The following is an 18,017-nucleotide window of genomic DNA, read 5'->3' on the forward strand; positions in this document are numbered from 1 at the left end:
TCGGCTCGCTATCATTCGGGTCACCATTGCGCGCAGTTGCACTCTAGAAGTGCCGACGATTAGTTCAAGGCCTTTGATCAGTGGATGGCACGATGGTCATCTGCGTAGTGGTTGGCGCCAGCCTGAGACGCGCAGCTGCGGCAATTGTACGACTTGGACCATGTGCTTCAACGCAGCAGGAATTACAGTTCTCAGATCGCAGTCATCGCAAGGCCAGGAAAATACTATAAGAGCAACGAGTCTTCTTCTATGTTACTGTGAACATGTCCAACGAAAACATGGATGAAAAGAAACAAGCACAGCCAAAAAGAGCGCCTCGTATCACCGAGATGAAGTCTCGTGAGTCACACAATGTTATGCATTTGTTGCTAGAAGCTCCAATATTGACATGGAATACAGGGGATATTCCTACCGCGGTCGAGTCATGGAGGCTAGCCTTTGAGAATGATCCTCTCCGGGGGTACATGCTTGATGTACGGTCTTCACACTTCGTGGATCCATAGAGGTCACTAGCGAGGTCTAATCTAGTCGTATTCGTAGGGCAAGAAACCGTCCCGCGGCTGGCAATTCGTAGAAGACCTATATATGCGATGGTTTCTTATCGTTTGGCGGCGGCGCAAAATTATGCTGACAGTGGAACATGGACAGTCATATGTTATCGTGTACGACCATTTCACACTGGAACACAGCAAAACAAAGCTCACCGCCCGTATCCTAGGACAACCCCAGAACTTCGGGAGCCGGGTACAATCATTGACCGCATACTCGACTGGACGATCGCAGCGACGACTTGGACTTGGGGCTTGCTACGTTCCGCAGAACTAAAGAAGGTATTTTGGGACACTTGGGGATTATACTTTCTTACTAAGTGCATGCAGAGGCGTAGAGAGGTCCTCGGAAAAATTACGAGTGCCACAGAAAGTATTTACGGTGACCGAGTGAAGGATATGGTCCATATAGATGGCTTAGCGACGAGGCCACAAAGTCAGGGTAGAGGTTACGCAGGTGCCCTCCTTGATACCGTGACCGCGAAGGTAGAAGTGTTTGCCCTATCGTCCTGAGTGATGCCGCCTGAAACCGCTTACAGGCAGATGCGGCCTCCCAAGCAACGTATCTAGAGTCAAGCAACGTCGCTAACACGGGATTCTACGAATCTCACGGCTTCATAACTGTCGGAGAGATCGTATGCGGGGACGACAATCCGGCATGGAAAGAGCCGCCAGTTGTCGTAAAATTGGTGGGTCGTTCTTCACTTGCAGGAGAAGGAAGAGTTGACCGTATGTCTTATAGATGGTACGAGAACATGGTTGGCTGTAGGGTGATGGTCCTATGTTATCTGTATAACCAACGAGGGACAAGCCGAGAAATTCATGTTGTTCCGTGACAATCCGAACAGTGAAGGATGTAAAATACATGAGCGTCAGCGAGGAAATTCACTATCATCCGAGTCACCTTGGTTGTCGCCGTTGCGCGCAGTGACACTCTAGAAGGATTGATCCCCGATGCGTGCTTCGAGACCTTTGATCACGACGGTCATCTGCAACGCGGTTAGCGCCAGCCTGGGGCGCGTAGCTGCGGCGATTGTACGGCTTAAACCATGTGCTTTAGCGCAGCAGGAACCATAGTATTCAGACCGCAGTCGCCACAACCAGCGTTCCGCTATCTCACTGTGAACATGACCAACGAAAACATGGATGAAAAGAAACAAGAACCACCAAGAAGACCACCTCATATTACCGAGATGCAGTTCCGTGAGTCGCGCATGGTTTGCTCGTAGTAGAGGCCCTTATATTGACACGGAATACAGGAGATATTCTTACCTCGATCAGATCCTGGAGGTTAGCCTTTAAGAACGATCCTCTACGGAGGTACGTGCTTGACGTACGGCCATCATGATCCGGAGATTGAGCAAAGGTCACTGAGGTCTAATCCGGTTCGTAGGGCGAGAGACCATCACGGGGTTGGGAGCTTGTAGAAGATCTATGCAGGCGATGGTTTCTTTTTGTTTGGCGGCGCCGCAAGATCATTTTGTCGGTGGAACATAGCCAGTCATACGTTATCGCGTACGAGCATTTGACACTGGGACTCGGTTAACAACACTCACTGCTCGTATTTTAGGACATCCCCGAAACTCCGGGAACCGACTACGATCGTTGACCGCGTACTGGACTGGACGGTATCAGTGATGTCTTGGACTTTGAGCTCGATGCGCTCAGCAGAAATAAAAAAGGTACGTTAGAACACCAGGGTTTCATCTACCTTCCCACCAACATACTGGCCTGGATACAGAGGCGTAAAGAGTTCCTCGGAAAGATTACGAGTGCCACAGAAAGGGTTTACGGCGACCGGGTGAAGAACATGTATCATATAGATAGCCTGGCCACGAGTCCACAAAGTCAGGGCAGAGGTTACGCAGGTGCCCTCCTTGACGCCGTAACTGCGAAGGTAGGAGTGTCCACCCTATCACCTTGGGTGTTGTCGCTTGAACCACCCCATAGGCAGATGCAGCCTCCCAAGCAACGTACCTCGAGTCAAGTAACGTCGCCAATACAGGGTTTTACGAATCTCATGGCTTCAGAATTGTCGGAGAAATCGTATGCGGAGATGTCAACCCAGCGTGGAAAGAGTCGCCGGTGGTCGTAAAACTGGTGAGTTGTCCTTAGTTCGAGGGAGGAGGAAGTGTTGACCGTATATGTCTCATAGATGGTGCGGGAACATGAGGGATCGTAGGTTTGTAGCCGTATATTATCTGTATAGCCAATGAGCAGAACTATCTTCCCGTCATTACATGTTATTCCAGGCTTTTCATCAATGGAATGCACGAACCGCTGACGATGATCATCTGCAACCGTCTTCAGCGCCAATATGGGGCTGCGGCAATTGTACGACCATGTGCTCCAACGCAGCAAGGGCGGGCCGTGGCCCTGACCGCAGTCATAGCAAACATCATAAAGACGACGAGCGTTCCTCTACTTCACTGTGAACATGTCCAATAGAATCATGGTTGGAAAGTCGCAAGCAAGGCCAAGAAGGGTACCCCATATTGCCGAAATCGGATTGCGTGAGTCACGCATTTTCAGTATTTGTTGCTAGAAGCCCCAATATTGATACGGAATGTAGGAGATATTTCTACGGCGGTCGAGTCGTGGAGGCTGGCCTTTGAGAACGATCCTCTGCATAGGTACATGCGTGAAGTACGGTCTTCACCATTCCCTGATCGAACGGAGGTTACTGAGATTTGATTGTGTCCTTAGGGCAAGAGGCCATCCCGCGGTTGGCAATTCGTAGAAGGTCTTTACATGCGATGGTTTCTTTTCGTTTGGCGGCGACGCAACATTATGTTGGTGGTGGAGCATGGTCAATCTTATGTTAGGGCGTACGGGCATCGTGTTAACACGGAATACGGAAAAACAAAACTCACCGCCCGTATCCTAGGACAATCCCAGAACACCGACCTATTTCGATTATTGATCTAATACTCGACTGGACGGTAGCAGTGATCACCTGGACTTTGGACTCGGTGCGGTCAGCAGAAATAAAGAAGGTATTTGGGACGCTTGCAGGTGGTTATATGTTCTCATCAAACCATCGGTACAGCGGCGTAAAGAGATTTTGGGAAAGCTTGCGAGTGCCAATGAAAGGCTTTATGGTGACCGGGTGAAGAATATGGTCCATATAGATGGCTTGGCCACGAGTCCACGGAGCCAGGGCAGAGGTCACGCAGGCGCCCTCCTCGACGCTGTGACTGCAGAGGTAGAACTTCTGGTTATCCTGTCGTTTTGCATGACGTTGCCTGAACCCCCTCATAGGCAGATGCGGCCTCCCGAGCAACGTATCTAGAGTCAAGCAATGTCGCTAACACGGGATTCTACGAATCTCACGGCTTCAGAACTGTCGGAGAGATCGTATGCGGGGACGACAATCCGGCATGGAAAGAGCCTCCAGTTGTTGTGAAACTGGTGGGTCGTCCTTAACTTGGGGCAGAGGAAGGAAGAGCTGACGAGTTGACTCACAGATGGTGCGAGAGGATGAGTCGTAGATTTGTAGTCGGATAGTCGTATGTTATCCGTATAGCCAATGAGCGACAGACCGAGAGTTATCTTTGCGTCATTCATGTTGTTCCGGGACATCGATCACAGTGAGCAGTGCCCGCCTCGTGGGACCAGTATTTGCAATATGTTCCTGTCAGCCAGGAAATTCAAAAGCTCCACTGCACTGGATATCTGCATGCCGCCGATCGTTGCCTGGGTTGCCGAGTGGTCGCCTGCAGCAGCGCCTCCCAAGTTCACTATAGCCTTAGACTCTAAGCCAAAGCGACAGGGTGTATGTCGGCGATTGTATGTACAATTGACCTACCCTAATCTGTGGCCCCGGCTTCAGCCGTAGATACGGATTGCAACATTTCCCCTGCATCTACCCACAAATCCCTCTGTGCCCATAATTCTGCTATCGTCGTGATTGTCATCCAGCAACTTGTCGTGCTCATCATGTCTACCTTCGAAGACGAGGGGGAGGTGCCGCTGGTCGATAGTCGTACTTTGATCAAGGATATGCAGGCGCGAGCGAGGCTACGAAGATGGCTCATGTCGTCTGCTGAAACATGGTCTTCGACGCGGGACAGCAAAGCGAATATCCATCTCGCGTGCGATTCTGTCGGTATCATTGTTGATGTTTCCGGCTCTTCCAAATAAAGGTTCATCCAATGTGCAAAGTACATCAGTAAATGCAGCGCCGTTCGCTGCGAGTCAACCTCGCATTAGTGAATATCTAATTGCTAATTGAAGGGAAATAAGCTGACTTCGTCTATATGGCGCAACAAAATTGGAGTTGGTTCACGACCTTTCGAGCCTTCATTTGGTGTTGCATCCGTTTTGGGAGCAACGGGAGGCGGGGTAGGATCGCCACCGGCTGGCTCTTCAGAGTATTCCAAGGTCTGTGCGAGTTCGACCTCTCCATCTTCGTTAATTCTCCACGTTTCTCCCCCTGGTATATCTTCGTCCTGCTTTGAGCTCGAAGGAGTCCCATACGCGACCCCAGGATCATCAGCGAAGGCACGTGTAGTTTGAGTGTACGTTCTGTTCTGCTTTGGCTTTTTGGGTGGATTCCAGTCTGATTCGGGCTTTCCGGCAAGAAAGGCCCACCAGTGATCTCGCTCCTTCCGATGGGGCATCAATTTACCTGGAGGTGCAGCAGTAACGTGAATCGTTGACTGTGAAGCGTTCTGGATATCATGTACTTGGTCAGGGATTCGTCTGTATTCTCGTAAGAGCAGAAATTCAAGCACACTTTGCAAAAATTCCGAAATTGGGACGCGTATTGTTGTCGCCACTTGAGCGACGGCAGCGAAGGGTGAGCAGCAGCTGGCGGACAGCTTGACCCCGGTATTATTGGATCGGGTTTGTCGTATGGGTTATGGACTCGTGTTATATGTGGTCGCTGGCGAGCATCGCGTCTGGCGAGCGTGTTCAGTGATGGATATTGGACAAAGTCAGAGATTTTGAGATCTACCTCACTGTGAAGAGGTATTGTAGCCCATCTTCTGGCTCACCAGCAAAGTCTTGCGGTAGATTCGCCACAGGAAGTACCTGCCTGCCCAGCGACACCTCGTCGTCGTCCGAATCATCGAAATCGTCGCGTTTGCGCTTAAGGTGAGAGGCAGACATTGTGGCGTCTCTAAGCGCCCGTTGAGCTTGATGAAAATTCTCTCACGCGCTTATGTTTCGTTCAAATCCACCATCGACCAACGCCTGGGTTCTGCTTATCTCTATTCTGCACGCGCGGGGCCAATTGGCATGACATCTAGTGTGCCGGTGGACGATGATTCGATAGACGCAGAGACCCTACAGGCTCAGATTGACATGTCTCTGTCATTTGCTCAGGATCTGGTTACATCCTGGATAAAGCCTTCCAACAAGATGGCACCACGGTCGACCAGAAATATTGAGGATGAGCTGAAGGAGTACATGCGGAGGCCACCTAGGTACGCGTTTTCCAACCTTGAACTTGCTGATCTGTAGGAGACGGTTGAACAAGTCAGACTGGGTGTAGGTGCACCGATTCCTGAATCAGCAGGCACCTCTCGCGACGCAGCGCGACTTAAACAACAACTCACGTCGAAAGGGGGCAAGAAACGCGCCGCAGACGACATGATGGACCGTAACAAGAAAGGGGACTCAGATGACGACGGCGAAGAGAGTCGTGCCCATGCAATACGCAAGAAGGTCAAAATTAGTGACCATGATTCGATCAAAAAGGTCCACATGGCAGCTCCTGAGAGCGCGCCCCGACCCCCGCCTCAGATACCAACAAAACCACCCGGCTCTCCTCGTCCAACTGCCGGTGCTGCTAATTTGGGTATCCCCGACACGCCCTCGCGCCCAAAGAAGAAGAAGAAGAAGCATGGCGGTGATGCTCGCATGCGTAGTCCTTCTCCGGCCTCACAACATCCACCCTCGTGCCTGGAAGGCAAATCTGATAGGTTACCGGAGAACGCGCGCGATATCGTTAAACATGCGATGCGATCGCCCATCAATGGCAAGGCAGACCTTTCTCCAGCGAAAGCGTCTTCTTCAGCAGGTTGGTGCATTCCTGCTGTGCTTGCTTGTTTTCTTGTAGCTGATCGATCTTTCGCAGATACCTCTCCCGAGAAGCTACAAGGAGCAACGAACAGCAGGGGGACCGCACCGATCACCTCGGTTCTGGCATCCGTCCTTGCTGGCAAGTCCAAGGACTTATCCTCGATGTTACGCGGGCCTCTCCTCAATCTAGACGGCCCTCCTGTTGGAAGCGATGACGAGGGCGATGGCCCAGGACCAGAAAGTCCCAGTAAGAAACGGCGGAGACGGAGGAAGAAAACACACACGAACCCCGCGATGCCTTGAATGCGATCACCACTTGGATTCGAAACTCATGATAAGTTCCGATGATGATGCAAAGGGCTTTGGAGGCCTTCGGCGCACAGTGAAACGTCGCGATCGTTGGGGGAACGTGTATCTGACGCAAGAACAAGGACTGACGATCAACTTGGGCAATGTCGCGATTGCGAGGGTATGTTCTCGATGGAACGAAAAAAGGGGGACCTGACGCGAAGAGGTACGTATCTACACGGGCAATGTAACTCGGATTTGCCTCTCTATGGGCTTAATTCTACGAATCTATCAACCGACCATTGCTAGTATGCAAAATCGTTCACATAGCCAAACGTTGCTCCAAGAATCTAACCTACGCAATCTCGGTGCACCGGGCGAGCAACCTACATTTTTTCTGACATTCACTGGATCACGGTTGCGTCGCTATGTTTCAGCGACATTGGGCTCCGGACGTCGGTTGTTGAGCGGGTCAAAGTGTGGGGTCGAGGTTGCGTTCTGTCGACAGCTTGTAAGCACCGCAAAGAAAAACTTACATTTGACAACCTAGCGCGCCGCGTCCGGCTACAATACGCTCGACAGCCCGCAAAAGCGCGTCGATTGGAATGCTCGGACGACGATAACAACCGTGCAGCGCGAGCTAAATGAACACGAGTGACCCCAGCGATATTCTGCGGCAATCTAGCGTCTAGTGCTGGCCCCAGGCCCATTTTTGCAGCCAATTGTCGGATGGAGAGTACGACCGCGACCCCCGATGAGATCCAGGGGAGATAATGGGTACGCCAGAGTCAGCGAAGCGCGTAAATATGCAGCGAGGTAATAATCTATCGATTTTGAGAACATCTCATGGTCAGTTCTCTGTCGGTTCGAGAATTCATCCGACGAAGGTTCAGACCCACGCTTGTCGCGACACGCGATCGAAGCACACGTGTAGATGGAATTCGGACCCTGTTGCCGCCTACCTGCTGCGACCTTGAAGCGACTGTGCGGCGACTGTACGGTCCTCAGTCACTTGTTGATGCTCAGAGATCAAATGGCAGTCAATATTGCCGGCGCGTACACTCTGATATACAATTCTACATAAAAAAGTACAAACGGAATTCCACAATAAATACATCTAATCCTGGATGATAGATAGAACACAGAGAATGAGAAACTAGACCCGATAAGGAACTTCACATGAGACTATTGTCGGACTCTGGGATTGCGCGAACTGTTATGACGAGATGCGGATGGCCTGCCACGACCTCTTTGACCGCCTCTCATGTGTCCTCGAGAAGAAGAATGATGCCGCGGGGGATTCGGCCGTTGCTGCGTTTTCGTCCTGACGACCGCGCGAGATTGGCTACGAGAGGTGGTGGGCCGTCGAGTAACCGGTTTCTTCTTCTTGCCAAAGATTGAGAACAATCGGCCGATCCGATGTCCATGGCCAGATGCTCTACGTTGGGCCTCTCGCTGCTTTTTCCACTTCCGAATTGCTCGCGCTTCCTTCATCTCCTGGATGCCTTTCCACCGAGTCTTCTCGTCATCCAGCAGGGTACCTGACAAGCGTGAGCCTATATCGCATCACTGCAAAAAAAGACTATACCTCGGAGCTTTGTTAGCCATCCGTGCATAGTTGACGCCAAAGGTCTCCGTCTAGGTGTTCCATCTGGATGGTACTGAGCCTATGGCCGGAGTCCAGTCAAAATGCTGATCCTGTGTCTAATGAATCAAAGGCTTTACCGATGTCCACTCGATCTTCATGACAAGGAATGGGTCAAAGTAATGGTTCGGAGAAAGGGAGTGTCGCGAGCTTGCTTCGAACTCACAATGATGCTGCCACTATATTGCGGCGCTTACGTAAGACCATCTACACGCTGTATCCATGCGACACCTCCGTTGCTGTCTGCTTGTTGTTCATGTTCTGTTCCGTTTGTGGCCAAAAAGTCGGGCTCCACAACGCGCTCCAAGCCGTGACTGCTGTAAGTTGATCCGTCGAGTGCTGCAAGGTCCGGATGTCGAGGAATGAGTCGATATGTTTTCATGCAGAGCGCAGGCACTCCCCTCGAGGCACCAAGTGACGGAGAGAACATGCCCCGATCAGGAATTGGATATACCAAGAAGAGGTACTCGCGAGACCTGTCCAATGGCGCGCCAGCTCTAAATCTGACGACGGTCAATAACAGGCATAGCATCACATCTTGCACCCTTCGCCGGCGGGATATCGACCCATATTGGGCGCAGTGTTTGGCTGAGGCCTCGACAGCAAACATCATGTCGCACCGCCTGCTCGATCGCTGTGCATTGGCCGTTGCATCATCTCATCGCATTAGGAGCTCGACGCGCAAAATATTCTGCAGTACTCCAGATGACAGATCCAATGCCGCCTGAGGGCATTCGGGACATGGCCTACGCCGCCGTTCTTACTAGCAATACAAAAACGCGTCGCTACAGCCAGGATGCTTCACCTCAGGTCCTCGACAACCGCAGTGCTCATCATGGGAAGCTCCTGGAGAAACGTCGATGCCATCATTGAAGATAGGCTTTACCTGGGAAAGTGGGTGCCTGTTTATTAGCACCGTCATATCCGCTGCCGTTACTAACGCCTTCTTTCTTCCCTTATTAGCATCACTGCGGCTCGCTCATCTCGATCCTTGACTGAGCGTCGCGTTACCCACATAGTCTCGGTGTGCACAGACGCTATCCCGGCTGAACTACCAGAGTCTGGCATATGTCACCTTCGCATCCCAGTGGAAGACGTCGACTTCGCCGACCTCTTGATATGGCTCCCGAGAGCCGTCCAGTTCATCGACCAAGCTCTCCGGAACGGCGGGAACGTCCTTGTGCACTGTGTACAAGGTTTGTCGAGGAGTGCGGCAGTCGTGGCGGCTTACTGTGAGCGCACACCACAACTCCATCGTTTACCAACCACTAACAATGTCTATACAGTGATGTACGCCCAGCGAGTAAACGCTACACAGGCCCTTGAAATGGTTAGACGTCGTAAGTCGCAATGATTTCGGTCCTTGTACAGCACGCTCACCATTTGTTTAGGTCGCCCTCAAATCTGGGTCAATCCCGGCTTCCAGGAGCAACTAGTATTATTCGAGCTTTGCCAGTATAATCCAAACCCGTCCAACGGGATCTACATTAATTGGCGCCACCGGATTCAAAGCCGTTTGCGCTGAAGCTTTTGTTAATATTGCTTTACTTCCTTAATGGACACTTCAAAAAGCCTTTCGTAGTATGTTACTTTGGCTACGTCTATCCTCGTCTCAATTATCCCATGCTAGTCTTGTAATTTTACATGATGTGTTTTAGTCCTACTTTCATTGTTTTGTCTTCGCTTCGCTCCGTTTCTGTATGTTCTGTTGTTGATTTGTTGTACTATCCACGTCTGCATCTATATCTACATCTATGATATGATCTCTCTCTCTTTCTTCTTTTACATATCCTAATTTAGCCTACTACATGATCGTGGTTTTCTTGACGAGCTGAGGCAGTTCACCTTCTATCTTGAAGTTGAATCTGAATTCGAATTCGGTGCCGCACCTAGTCACATCGAGAGTTACTCAATCTTGCACAGGCGCAGCATGTTCCACGTATTCCATCTGTCACATCTAAAATTTATATAAACCGTGCATGAACAGGACCAGGTTTGTCACAATTTGGATTCTAGTCAAGCACTCGGGTGTGGGCGGAGTTTCATTCCCAGTCTCACGCACCTTCCACCTCAACTGCCATCAGCGCCTCTTGCTCTCTAACGTTCATCGACTTCTCTTTCCTTTCTTCAGCTCTTCTTTCCCGCTCGCCATCATGGGTCTCTCCGTCTCACGTCTGCTCTCAGGCCTCTTTGGCAAGAAGGAAATGCGTATGTCTGCCCAGATTCCTGTATCGCCCACAGATCACTTACGCCGCTTTTCCTAGGTATATTGATGGTGTGTGACACCGCGAGTTTATACCGTACATATAGCTGAATATTGGGCGATAAGGTTGGTCTCGACGCCGCTGGTAAGACCACCATTCTATACAAACTCAAGCTGGGAGAAATCGTCACGACAATTCCAACTATTGGTGCGAACTTTTTTCCGTAAGCGCCTGGGCTCCAGCTACAGCTTTATCATGTAGGCTTCAACGTCGAGACCGTTGAGTACAAGAACATCTCATTCACCGTCTGGGACGTTGGTGGTCAGGACAAGATCCGACCTCTCTGGAGGCATTGTACGTGTCCCGTTTCCATGACTCACGCCGGTTATGGCGCTAAACTGTCGCTTGCAGACTTCCAAAACACCCAGGGCATCATTTTCGTCGTCGACTCCAATGATCGGGAACGTGTCTCCGAAGCCCGCGAAGAACTGCAACGGATGTTGAACGAGGACGAACTCCGCGATGCCCTCCTCCTTGTCTTCGCCAACAAGCAGGATCTCCCCAATGCCATGAACGCCGCCGAAATCACTGACAAACTCGGCCTCCACGGGCTGAGACAACGAACATGGTACATCCAGGTAAGCGCCAATTGCTAGCGTATTAACTTACGTGTTGACCACGTGTACAAATAGGCTGCGTGTGCGACATCTGGCGATGGTCTTTATGAGGGCTTGGAGTGGCTGAGCGCGAACATCAAGCGACGAGTGTAATGTCTTCATGTGTCTGCAGTACTTTACTTCACGCTGTTCACGTCCCCGCTACATACACCCCTCCGATTCCATCTTATCATAGTCTTCCTTGTTGCGTTTTGTCTTCTCGTTCTTGGCTGTCCTGAGCATGGTATCACAGTATCGTCAAGATACGTTCCTTCATTGTACAAGTATAGGCCCGGAGATTCCTTCTACGCATTTATAGACCATTGACTGATATCATACCCGATATTGAGCCATTCAACGGAGTTCCCCCGGGAATATCCGTCCTACAGCATCTGCTTCCTTTCTTCGCCTTTCCGCCAGTTCTCGCATGCCAGCATCACGCTGTGTGGTGCCATACTTGGCAAGCTTTTCCAGCAAGGCCTGTAGACGCTTTGGGCGAACCACACTGTAAGATTTCATGCGATTGGCCGGGATTAGGAAGTCTTGCACGGCGTTCTCCAGTGGAATCGATGTGGTCTGGACTACGTTCATAAACAGCTTGGATAGTAATACTGTTAGACTTACCAGACGTAGCTCAGTGAAGACAGAGCAAAGGTGTGCGCGACCGATTCGCTTGAGCTCGTTCTCGAGGAAATCGACATCAACCAGGATATTAGATATCGCGCTCTCGTTCATGACTGCTACATTGCGCCCAGTCAAGAAATCCTGATTCAGAATATATTCAGATTCGGTCGCTGAGGTGTCGTCAAGGTTCGGAGACTTACCATGAGACATTCAGCAATATATGCGACAGCTCCCTTGTACGCTTCGTCCTTGTAGTCCTCCTTGATCACTAACGAGTCTACCACCGTCGTGAGCCAGTTGATGAGTTCGTATAGATACATGCTTGGTGTGTCTTCCCGGTGGCGAGGCGTCCAGTCATACTCTGAGAGCTCGAAGAAGTCGTCCAGTTTGGAGGTGATCAATCCCGTTATACGTTCGAGAGCCCGAGTGAGCGTCGTTTGGAAGGAGCTTGTGGCCGAGAGCTTCATCGGGCAGCCTCTGTAATAGCGAACGGTAAATAGAAGCGTAACGAGATCGGCTATGCAAGCAGTATTACCGTGAATTGGTCAAAAACGTCTCTATGCTCGGACACGCCGCTTGGAAGTATTCCAAGTTCGTTATTATCTGCGCTATCTGCGAGAGCGTCGTTGTGCCTGCCAGTCTTTGCCCTATGCATTTGCTAACATAGTTGCTGAGAAGCGCGTCAAGTGACTAGAGTCCAGAATCAGATAAGCGTCAAGTATATGCACAAAAATATGCACTCACTTTACATAGTAGCTCGTCATTCCTTCCCGTCTGTGAAATTCCTTCGATGAATTGATAGAACTTCTGAATAAAAGACCTGATCTATGAAAATATCAACGAGATTGACCGCAGAACGTGATGGTTTCACGCACATCTTGGCAACAGAGATAGAACGTCTGTGACCAAGGGAAGACGAGGGGTACTGGGGTTCTGAATGTAGAGTTCATGTACAGGCTCTAAAGTGGAAGCAGGAAATACGTACTGCTTAAGGAGGTCTTTCTCCTCTTCTCCGAGCCATACTACGTCCAATACTGAATCAACTTCCTGTGAAGTCTCAGCTTGTAACGGCAGATGGTCATCTTGAAGAACGATCTAGAAGCCTTCCCATTGAGACCATGGATTGATATAATGAGTGGTGACTTACATTCTCGAAACGCCGGCTAAACTGCTTCTCGAGGAGCAAAGCATATTTTTCAAAGAGAAGGAGAAGGAAGGCGCTCATCGAGTTCGTCTGGTAAATTGGGGACTAAGGCGTACTATTGAGCAAGCGCATCAAATTAAATACATCAAGACAAACCTACCTCGAGCGTGGCCATGAAGCTTGTCAGATATTCCTTTGCCTGGAGAAATGCGCCGGGGTCGGTCTCGACTTGGAGGGCATTATCCACGCCTATTGATAGACGCGAAACGACAGCTTCCCAGAGTTCCTCTACGTCTCTTTCAGATCGGAAATTATCTGTTGTGTCCAAGACTCGCGTCTCAATCAAGAAAAACCCAGATATTTCTTGCGTCAGGGATTGTAATAGAGGTAATGGAAGCGGGTTCGGGAGGATGAGATCTGATTGGGCCTTTGCCATGCTCTTCAGGTGCTGTAGGATATAGCGATATATAAATGAATACCTTTCGGTCTGCCTGATACGATCTTCTCAGGTCATCGAGGGAATTGAGGGTAGAATAGATATGGATACATTCATATAGTGGCTTAAAGTCGACAGTAATGTGCTCGTTGTCCAGAACGTTGACTGAAAGGAACATCATGAATAATATTATTAACGACTTAATATGTTCATGCTTACATTCTGTCTTCTCGTACGTGACTAGCTCGACAGCACTACCTACGCGCACTGTTTGCAACAATGGGTCCCTGTCACGGCGTGCTTTCCACCGTCGGTTACGAGCGTCCATTGCATCCATCGCAAGCCGTCCGACCTCAGCGCTTATGTTGCGTATTTCTAGTAGCCATTGCTTCACCGACGCCGTAACAGCATCCTTAATCTGAGTACGCAACGACGGTAGCGAAGACAGTAGATGTTGGAAGAATGGTGTTTGTGAGAGTGAAGTTGGTGGCATACTTTCGATATCCTCAAGCGACTGCACAAGCCCGGGACCGTCAGATTTATTCTTGACCGCGATGAAGATGCAACGTACGCGCAATGCGCTCCAGTATTTTCCCGCCTGCACCATCTCTCCAACGCGGTTGACCACATCAAGAACTCTTAAGCAAGCCTGCAATGAGTCAATCCCCTCGTCCAAGTTGGCTGCAGTCTTCCGCGTCCGCAGCAGTGTCCGTTTCTTGTCCACCAAGCCCCGGCCAAGTTGAGAAACATTGGCATCCAAGCCGGCAATATTCTCTTTCATTTTATCCGTGTATGCCTTGACTGTGAACATGGTCGATACCGAGGATATAAAGTCCTGGTAGTTGTCCGCGCATATCTTCTCTATTTCAGCATCTTTAGATTCAATGAGACCTTGTATAGTGCGCAAGTATGCTTCTTGTTGCTTGCTTGTGTGGATCTGTTTGATAATCGGCCCTAGTTGTTCCAAGTTCTCTGAAGACGAAGAAGGGTCGAGCAGGTGAATCTGCTGCAGCTGCTGGTCAATACTCTCTTGAGTGAATTGTGGGCGTCGTCGTGGTGGCATGGTTGCTGAAGTGATCTATTTTTAGACTGTGGCTCTACTTGCGGAGTCCTTGGCACGTGGCGGGTCATTTTCAGTTCAGAACTTACTGCTAACAGTAAAGATGCCTGTGGCAACCGTGATCGTCGATGCTGTGTGAGTTAGAGTGGAGACGGTTACTTCTTGGATGCTTAATATCGTCTATTCTATTAGGCTTTTTGACATGGACGGGACCCTCCTTGATTCCACCGCAGGTGTCGTCGGTGCCTGGGAGAAATTCAAGGAAACATATCCAGGGATCGATATTCACAAAATCCTTGACAGTGCGTGACTGCGTGCTTTTGATGCGGCTAGGGCTAAATATGGAGTCAAGCCGCACACGGTGTCAGGACGGTAGACAATCTCAAGAACTACTGCGGACTAACCGATCCAGATGAACTAGAGGTAAGCTGTAAAGTGCTCGTCGCGCCGCTTGAAATCATTGCTCAATCTGCCTCATCCTAGCGGGAGGCACTACGCTTCGAGACTGCTATCGTAGAGACATCGACCAACAATGGCCGACAAGGCATCGTGAAACTCCCCGGCGTATCCGCCATCATCGAAGAAGTAGGCTGTCCCGTTCATAATATTGACCCGTCCCGCACTCATCGCGACGGAGTAGCTGGAACCAACCCTCGCCGATCCCCAGCAATGTTGGGCCATTTGCACTTCCGCGACACGGGCGTATGCGACAGCAGCTCTTGGAATCGCCGGCATCCCAATTCCCAAGGTACTCCATCTCCACCGGCTTCGGTATGAATACTGAACGACCCGAAGGTGTTCGTTGCGGCTGAGGATGTCGAGAAAGGAAAGCCGTTGTAAGTGCTATCTGACAGTCACACGTAATATCACCCACTAGTCTTGAATTAGCCCGGACCCCTACTTGCTCGGGGCGAAGTTATGCGGGGTCGGGCCCGAGAAATGTAGGCCACTCGCACGAATCCCTTCATATCTCCTCTAAATATCGTTTCGTAGGTATCGTCATCGAAGACGCGCCAAGTGGTATCCGCAGCGGCAAGACGGCTGGCTGTCAAACTATAGGCTTACTCACGACCCACAAGTTAAGCCAGGTACAAGAGGCCGCACCAGACTTTGTCGTTCCCAATCTTTCAAGGTAGCAACTCATTTGCGAAGTTATCTGCTCCCACATTCTGACCGTTGGCGATGCAGTGTGACCATGAAGAGGACCGACGATGGCAAGGTCAAGATCACGATTACAATGGAATAATCTTGCACAGAATATAGAAATAATAGACCTCTCAACTTCATAGATGCTCTATGCAAGCCGTACATAATAACAATATCCAACGTGAAAGCAAGTAGACTAGACACAGATAGATAGATGCCACGACACCGTCGATAGAAATGTCAGTAACGTTCCCAAGGTAGGAGCATACATTCAATATGCCTCTTCGGCCTCAGCATCGGCGGAGTCGATGCCGACTTCTTCGTAGTCTTTCTCAAGAGCGGCAAGGTCTTCACGAGCTTCAGAGAACTCCCCCTACAGAGACGTAAATAACACAGGGACAGTTGCGAAGAGTACAGGGTTACTTACCTCTTCCATGCCCTCACCGACATACCAATGCACGAAAGCTCGCTTCGAATACAGGAGGTCAAATTTATGGTCTGAAATATTGATGAGGAAATGTATTTAAGATGATGTGAGGAAACATACCCAGCCGAGCCCAGGCGCCAGCGATAGCAGTGGTGCTAATAATATGTCAACCGCACATACGGAACCTCATAGAAGGTATGACTCACTTTGAAAGCATGCAGAGACTGCGGGCAGTCTTTGCAAGATCACCTCCCGGAACAGTTGCGGCCGGCTCGTTGCAGATGCCGAGCTACAGCGACGGTAGGTTACCTAGGGAAAACCTAAGAAAGTTGAGTTGAACTTACCTTGAAGCCGGTTGGGCACCAGTCGACAAATTGGATAGTGCGTTTGGTCTTGATACTGGCGATAGCGCTCTGACAGTCCTTTGGCATGACATCGCCGCGGTACAGGAGGCAGCAAGCCACTGCCAAGGACACCTTTAGCAGCAGTGATAGTTGAGAGCACAACACCTACTGTATTTGCCTTCCCTAGGGTCACATTTCACCTAGTGCTATCGTCAGTATGCTCACTTCATATCAGACGTGATACACTCACCATTTGATTACCATTCTCGAAGCAGGAGAAAGTCATTTCGGCTACTGAGTTCTGCTCATGGCTCGCCTTCTCTGCAGACAAAAGGGGGGCATAGGTGGCGAGCGGGAAGTGAATACGAGGGAATCTGGGATGCAAAATCAGCATTTGCACGAAGTTATGTATGAAGCATCTTACGGAACCAGATTGGTTTGAAACTCGTTCAAGTCGACGTTAAGTGATCCATCGAAACGCAAGGAAGCCGTGACCGAGGAAACTACTTGGGCAATAAGGCGGTTCAAGTTGGTGAAGCTGGGAGACGCGACATTCAGCTTTTGCTTGCAGATATCATAAATAGCCTCATTATCAACCTGAACGGCGTCAGGACTGGACTGGAATGATAATAAGCGACCCACCATAAAGGAGCAATCAGAATGTTCTAGTGTCGTGTGAGTAGTCAGAACCGAGTTATATGGCTCTACAATGGAGCTGGAGAGCTGGGGTGCAGGGTAGACACAGAATTCGAGCTTGGACTTCTTGCCATAATCTGCTGAGAGTCGCTCCAACAACAACGCGCCGAAGCCGGAGCCCGTTCCGCCACCGAAAGAATGAAAGACAAAGAATCCTTGTAGTCCTGAGCAATTGTCTGCCAAGCGGCGTAGCTTATCCATAACAGGGTCAATGAGCTCTTTCCCAACGGTATAGTGCCCTCGGGCATCTGGTGATAACGCGCTGAGATTAATGGGATAAATCGTCTTGTGGAGAACGTACAGTTGTTTGCGGCATCCTCTTTGCCAGTGATAAGTGTCTCTGGATGGAACAGAGACCTGTATATTCCAGTCTTCACATCATCAATGACACCCGGCTCGAGATCAATATACAGGGAACGTGGAACATGTTTGCCGGACGAGGTTTCCGAGAAGAACGTGGAGAAGCCCGCATCTGAGTGGGAGGGCGAGTCGCTGAGAAGACGACCATCCGGCTGCGATGCTCAAATCAGTCAATTTCTTATACCCCCTTGGCAGATATCGCACTCACTCCTATGCCGTGTTCCAAGGTGTAAAGCTCCCCTATGATTTATCTCAGCCTCGGCAGAATCGCGTCGCGTCGCGAAAGCTCACAGCATGCATTTCCAATCTGAACACCGGCCTGGCCAACTTGCAGAGAGATAACTTCGCGCATTTCGAACGAACGATAGAGCTGGTAGTGATCACAAGTGTGCGAGCGCAAATTTGTTTC

At 50.2% G+C, this 18,017-nt stretch overlaps 10 protein-coding genes across 10 annotated transcripts; 6 read left to right on the plus strand and 4 right to left on the minus strand.

Moving 5' to 3' along the window:
- Positions 1-263: 263 nt before the first annotated feature.
- Positions 264-2,730, plus strand: PC9H_004878 (uncharacterized protein; the record flags this gene model as incomplete). The annotated part of the gene is made up of 14 exons (XM_036774459.1): positions 264-339; positions 400-473; positions 541-662; positions 719-830; positions 879-1,034; positions 1,088-1,237; positions 1,291-1,313; positions 1,609-1,751; positions 1,808-1,868; positions 2,046-2,063; positions 2,119-2,230; positions 2,290-2,445; positions 2,499-2,648; positions 2,704-2,730. The coding sequence occupies 14 exons, from the start codon at positions 264-266 to the stop codon at positions 2,728-2,730; spliced, it is 1,380 nt and encodes a 459-aa protein (XP_036632961.1).
- A 255-nt stretch (positions 2,731-2,985) lies between these two features.
- PC9H_004879 (uncharacterized protein) lies at positions 2,986-4,039 on the plus strand (the record flags this gene model as incomplete). Its single annotated transcript, XM_036774460.1, has 7 exons — positions 2,986-3,061; positions 3,121-3,194; positions 3,255-3,376; positions 3,436-3,544; positions 3,598-3,753; positions 3,810-3,959; positions 4,016-4,039. 7 exons carry the CDS (start codon positions 2,986-2,988, stop codon positions 4,037-4,039), a joined length of 711 nt encoding a protein of 236 aa, XP_036632962.1.
- Positions 4,040-4,357: 318 nt separating this feature from the next.
- Positions 4,358-5,663, minus strand: PC9H_004880 (uncharacterized protein; the record flags this gene model as incomplete). The annotated part of the gene is made up of 4 exons (XM_036774461.1): positions 4,358-4,738; positions 4,799-5,221; positions 5,287-5,452; positions 5,509-5,663. The coding sequence occupies 4 exons, from the start codon at positions 5,661-5,663 to the stop codon at positions 4,358-4,360; spliced, it is 1,125 nt and encodes a 374-aa protein (XP_036632963.1).
- Positions 5,664-5,792: 129 nt separating this feature from the next.
- Positions 5,793-6,881, plus strand: PC9H_004881 (uncharacterized protein; the record flags this gene model as incomplete). The annotated part of the gene is made up of 3 exons (XM_036774462.1): positions 5,793-5,980; positions 6,038-6,576; positions 6,634-6,881. The coding sequence occupies 3 exons, from the start codon at positions 5,793-5,795 to the stop codon at positions 6,879-6,881; spliced, it is 975 nt and encodes a 324-aa protein (XP_036632964.1).
- Positions 6,882-8,051: 1,170 nt separating this feature from the next.
- PC9H_004882 (uncharacterized protein) lies at positions 8,052-9,124 on the minus strand (the record flags this gene model as incomplete). The annotated part of the gene is made up of 4 exons (XM_036774463.1): positions 8,052-8,407; positions 8,455-8,533; positions 8,592-8,661; positions 8,709-9,124. 4 exons carry the CDS (start codon positions 9,122-9,124, stop codon positions 8,052-8,054), a joined length of 921 nt encoding a protein of 306 aa, XP_036632965.1.
- A 222-nt stretch (positions 9,125-9,346) lies between these two features.
- On the plus strand, positions 9,347-10,036 carry PC9H_004883 (uncharacterized protein; the record flags this gene model as incomplete). The annotated part of the gene is made up of 4 exons (XM_036774464.1): positions 9,347-9,405; positions 9,475-9,743; positions 9,798-9,851; positions 9,903-10,036. 4 exons carry the CDS (start codon positions 9,347-9,349, stop codon positions 10,034-10,036), a joined length of 516 nt encoding a protein of 171 aa, XP_036632966.1.
- Positions 10,037-10,664: 628 nt separating this feature from the next.
- PC9H_004884 (uncharacterized protein) lies at positions 10,665-11,485 on the plus strand (the record flags this gene model as incomplete). The annotated part of the gene is made up of 6 exons (XM_036774465.1): positions 10,665-10,719; positions 10,776-10,786; positions 10,841-10,922; positions 10,977-11,069; positions 11,127-11,353; positions 11,408-11,485. The coding sequence occupies 6 exons, from the start codon at positions 10,665-10,667 to the stop codon at positions 11,483-11,485; spliced, it is 546 nt and encodes a 181-aa protein (XP_036632967.1).
- Positions 11,486-11,725: 240 nt separating this feature from the next.
- PC9H_004885 (uncharacterized protein) lies at positions 11,726-14,638 on the minus strand (the record flags this gene model as incomplete). Its single annotated transcript, XM_036774466.1, has 12 exons — positions 11,726-11,947; positions 11,996-12,136; positions 12,196-12,472; positions 12,531-12,685; positions 12,740-12,820; positions 12,871-12,928; positions 12,981-13,090; positions 13,143-13,244; positions 13,300-13,566; positions 13,619-13,740; positions 13,795-14,089; positions 14,147-14,638. The coding sequence occupies 12 exons, from the start codon at positions 14,636-14,638 to the stop codon at positions 11,726-11,728; spliced, it is 2,322 nt and encodes a 773-aa protein (XP_036632968.1).
- A 100-nt stretch (positions 14,639-14,738) lies between these two features.
- On the plus strand, positions 14,739-15,881 carry PC9H_004886 (uncharacterized protein; the record flags this gene model as incomplete). The annotated part of the gene is made up of 9 exons (XM_036774467.1): positions 14,739-14,770; positions 14,828-14,937; positions 14,988-15,058; positions 15,119-15,220; positions 15,276-15,383; positions 15,431-15,471; positions 15,524-15,576; positions 15,629-15,767; positions 15,824-15,881. 9 exons carry the CDS (start codon positions 14,739-14,741, stop codon positions 15,879-15,881), a joined length of 714 nt encoding a protein of 237 aa, XP_036632969.1.
- Positions 15,882-16,052: 171 nt separating this feature from the next.
- On the minus strand, positions 16,053-17,960 carry TUB1_1 (alpha-tubulin; the record flags this gene model as incomplete). Its single annotated transcript, XM_036774468.1, has 12 exons — positions 16,053-16,154; positions 16,209-16,279; positions 16,329-16,363; positions 16,415-16,497; positions 16,553-16,671; positions 16,722-16,752; positions 16,803-16,926; positions 16,977-17,149; positions 17,195-17,496; positions 17,550-17,760; positions 17,817-17,848; positions 17,900-17,960. The coding sequence occupies 12 exons, from the start codon at positions 17,958-17,960 to the stop codon at positions 16,053-16,055; spliced, it is 1,344 nt and encodes a 447-aa protein (XP_036632970.1).
- Positions 17,961-18,017: the final 57 nt, after the last annotated feature.

The sequence above is a fragment of the Pleurotus ostreatus genome (assembly GCF_014466165.1).
Source record: "Pleurotus ostreatus strain PC9 chromosome Unknown scaffold_3, whole genome shotgun sequence".
Classification (NCBI taxonomy): Eukaryota; Fungi; Basidiomycota; class Agaricomycetes; order Agaricales; family Pleurotaceae; genus Pleurotus; species Pleurotus ostreatus.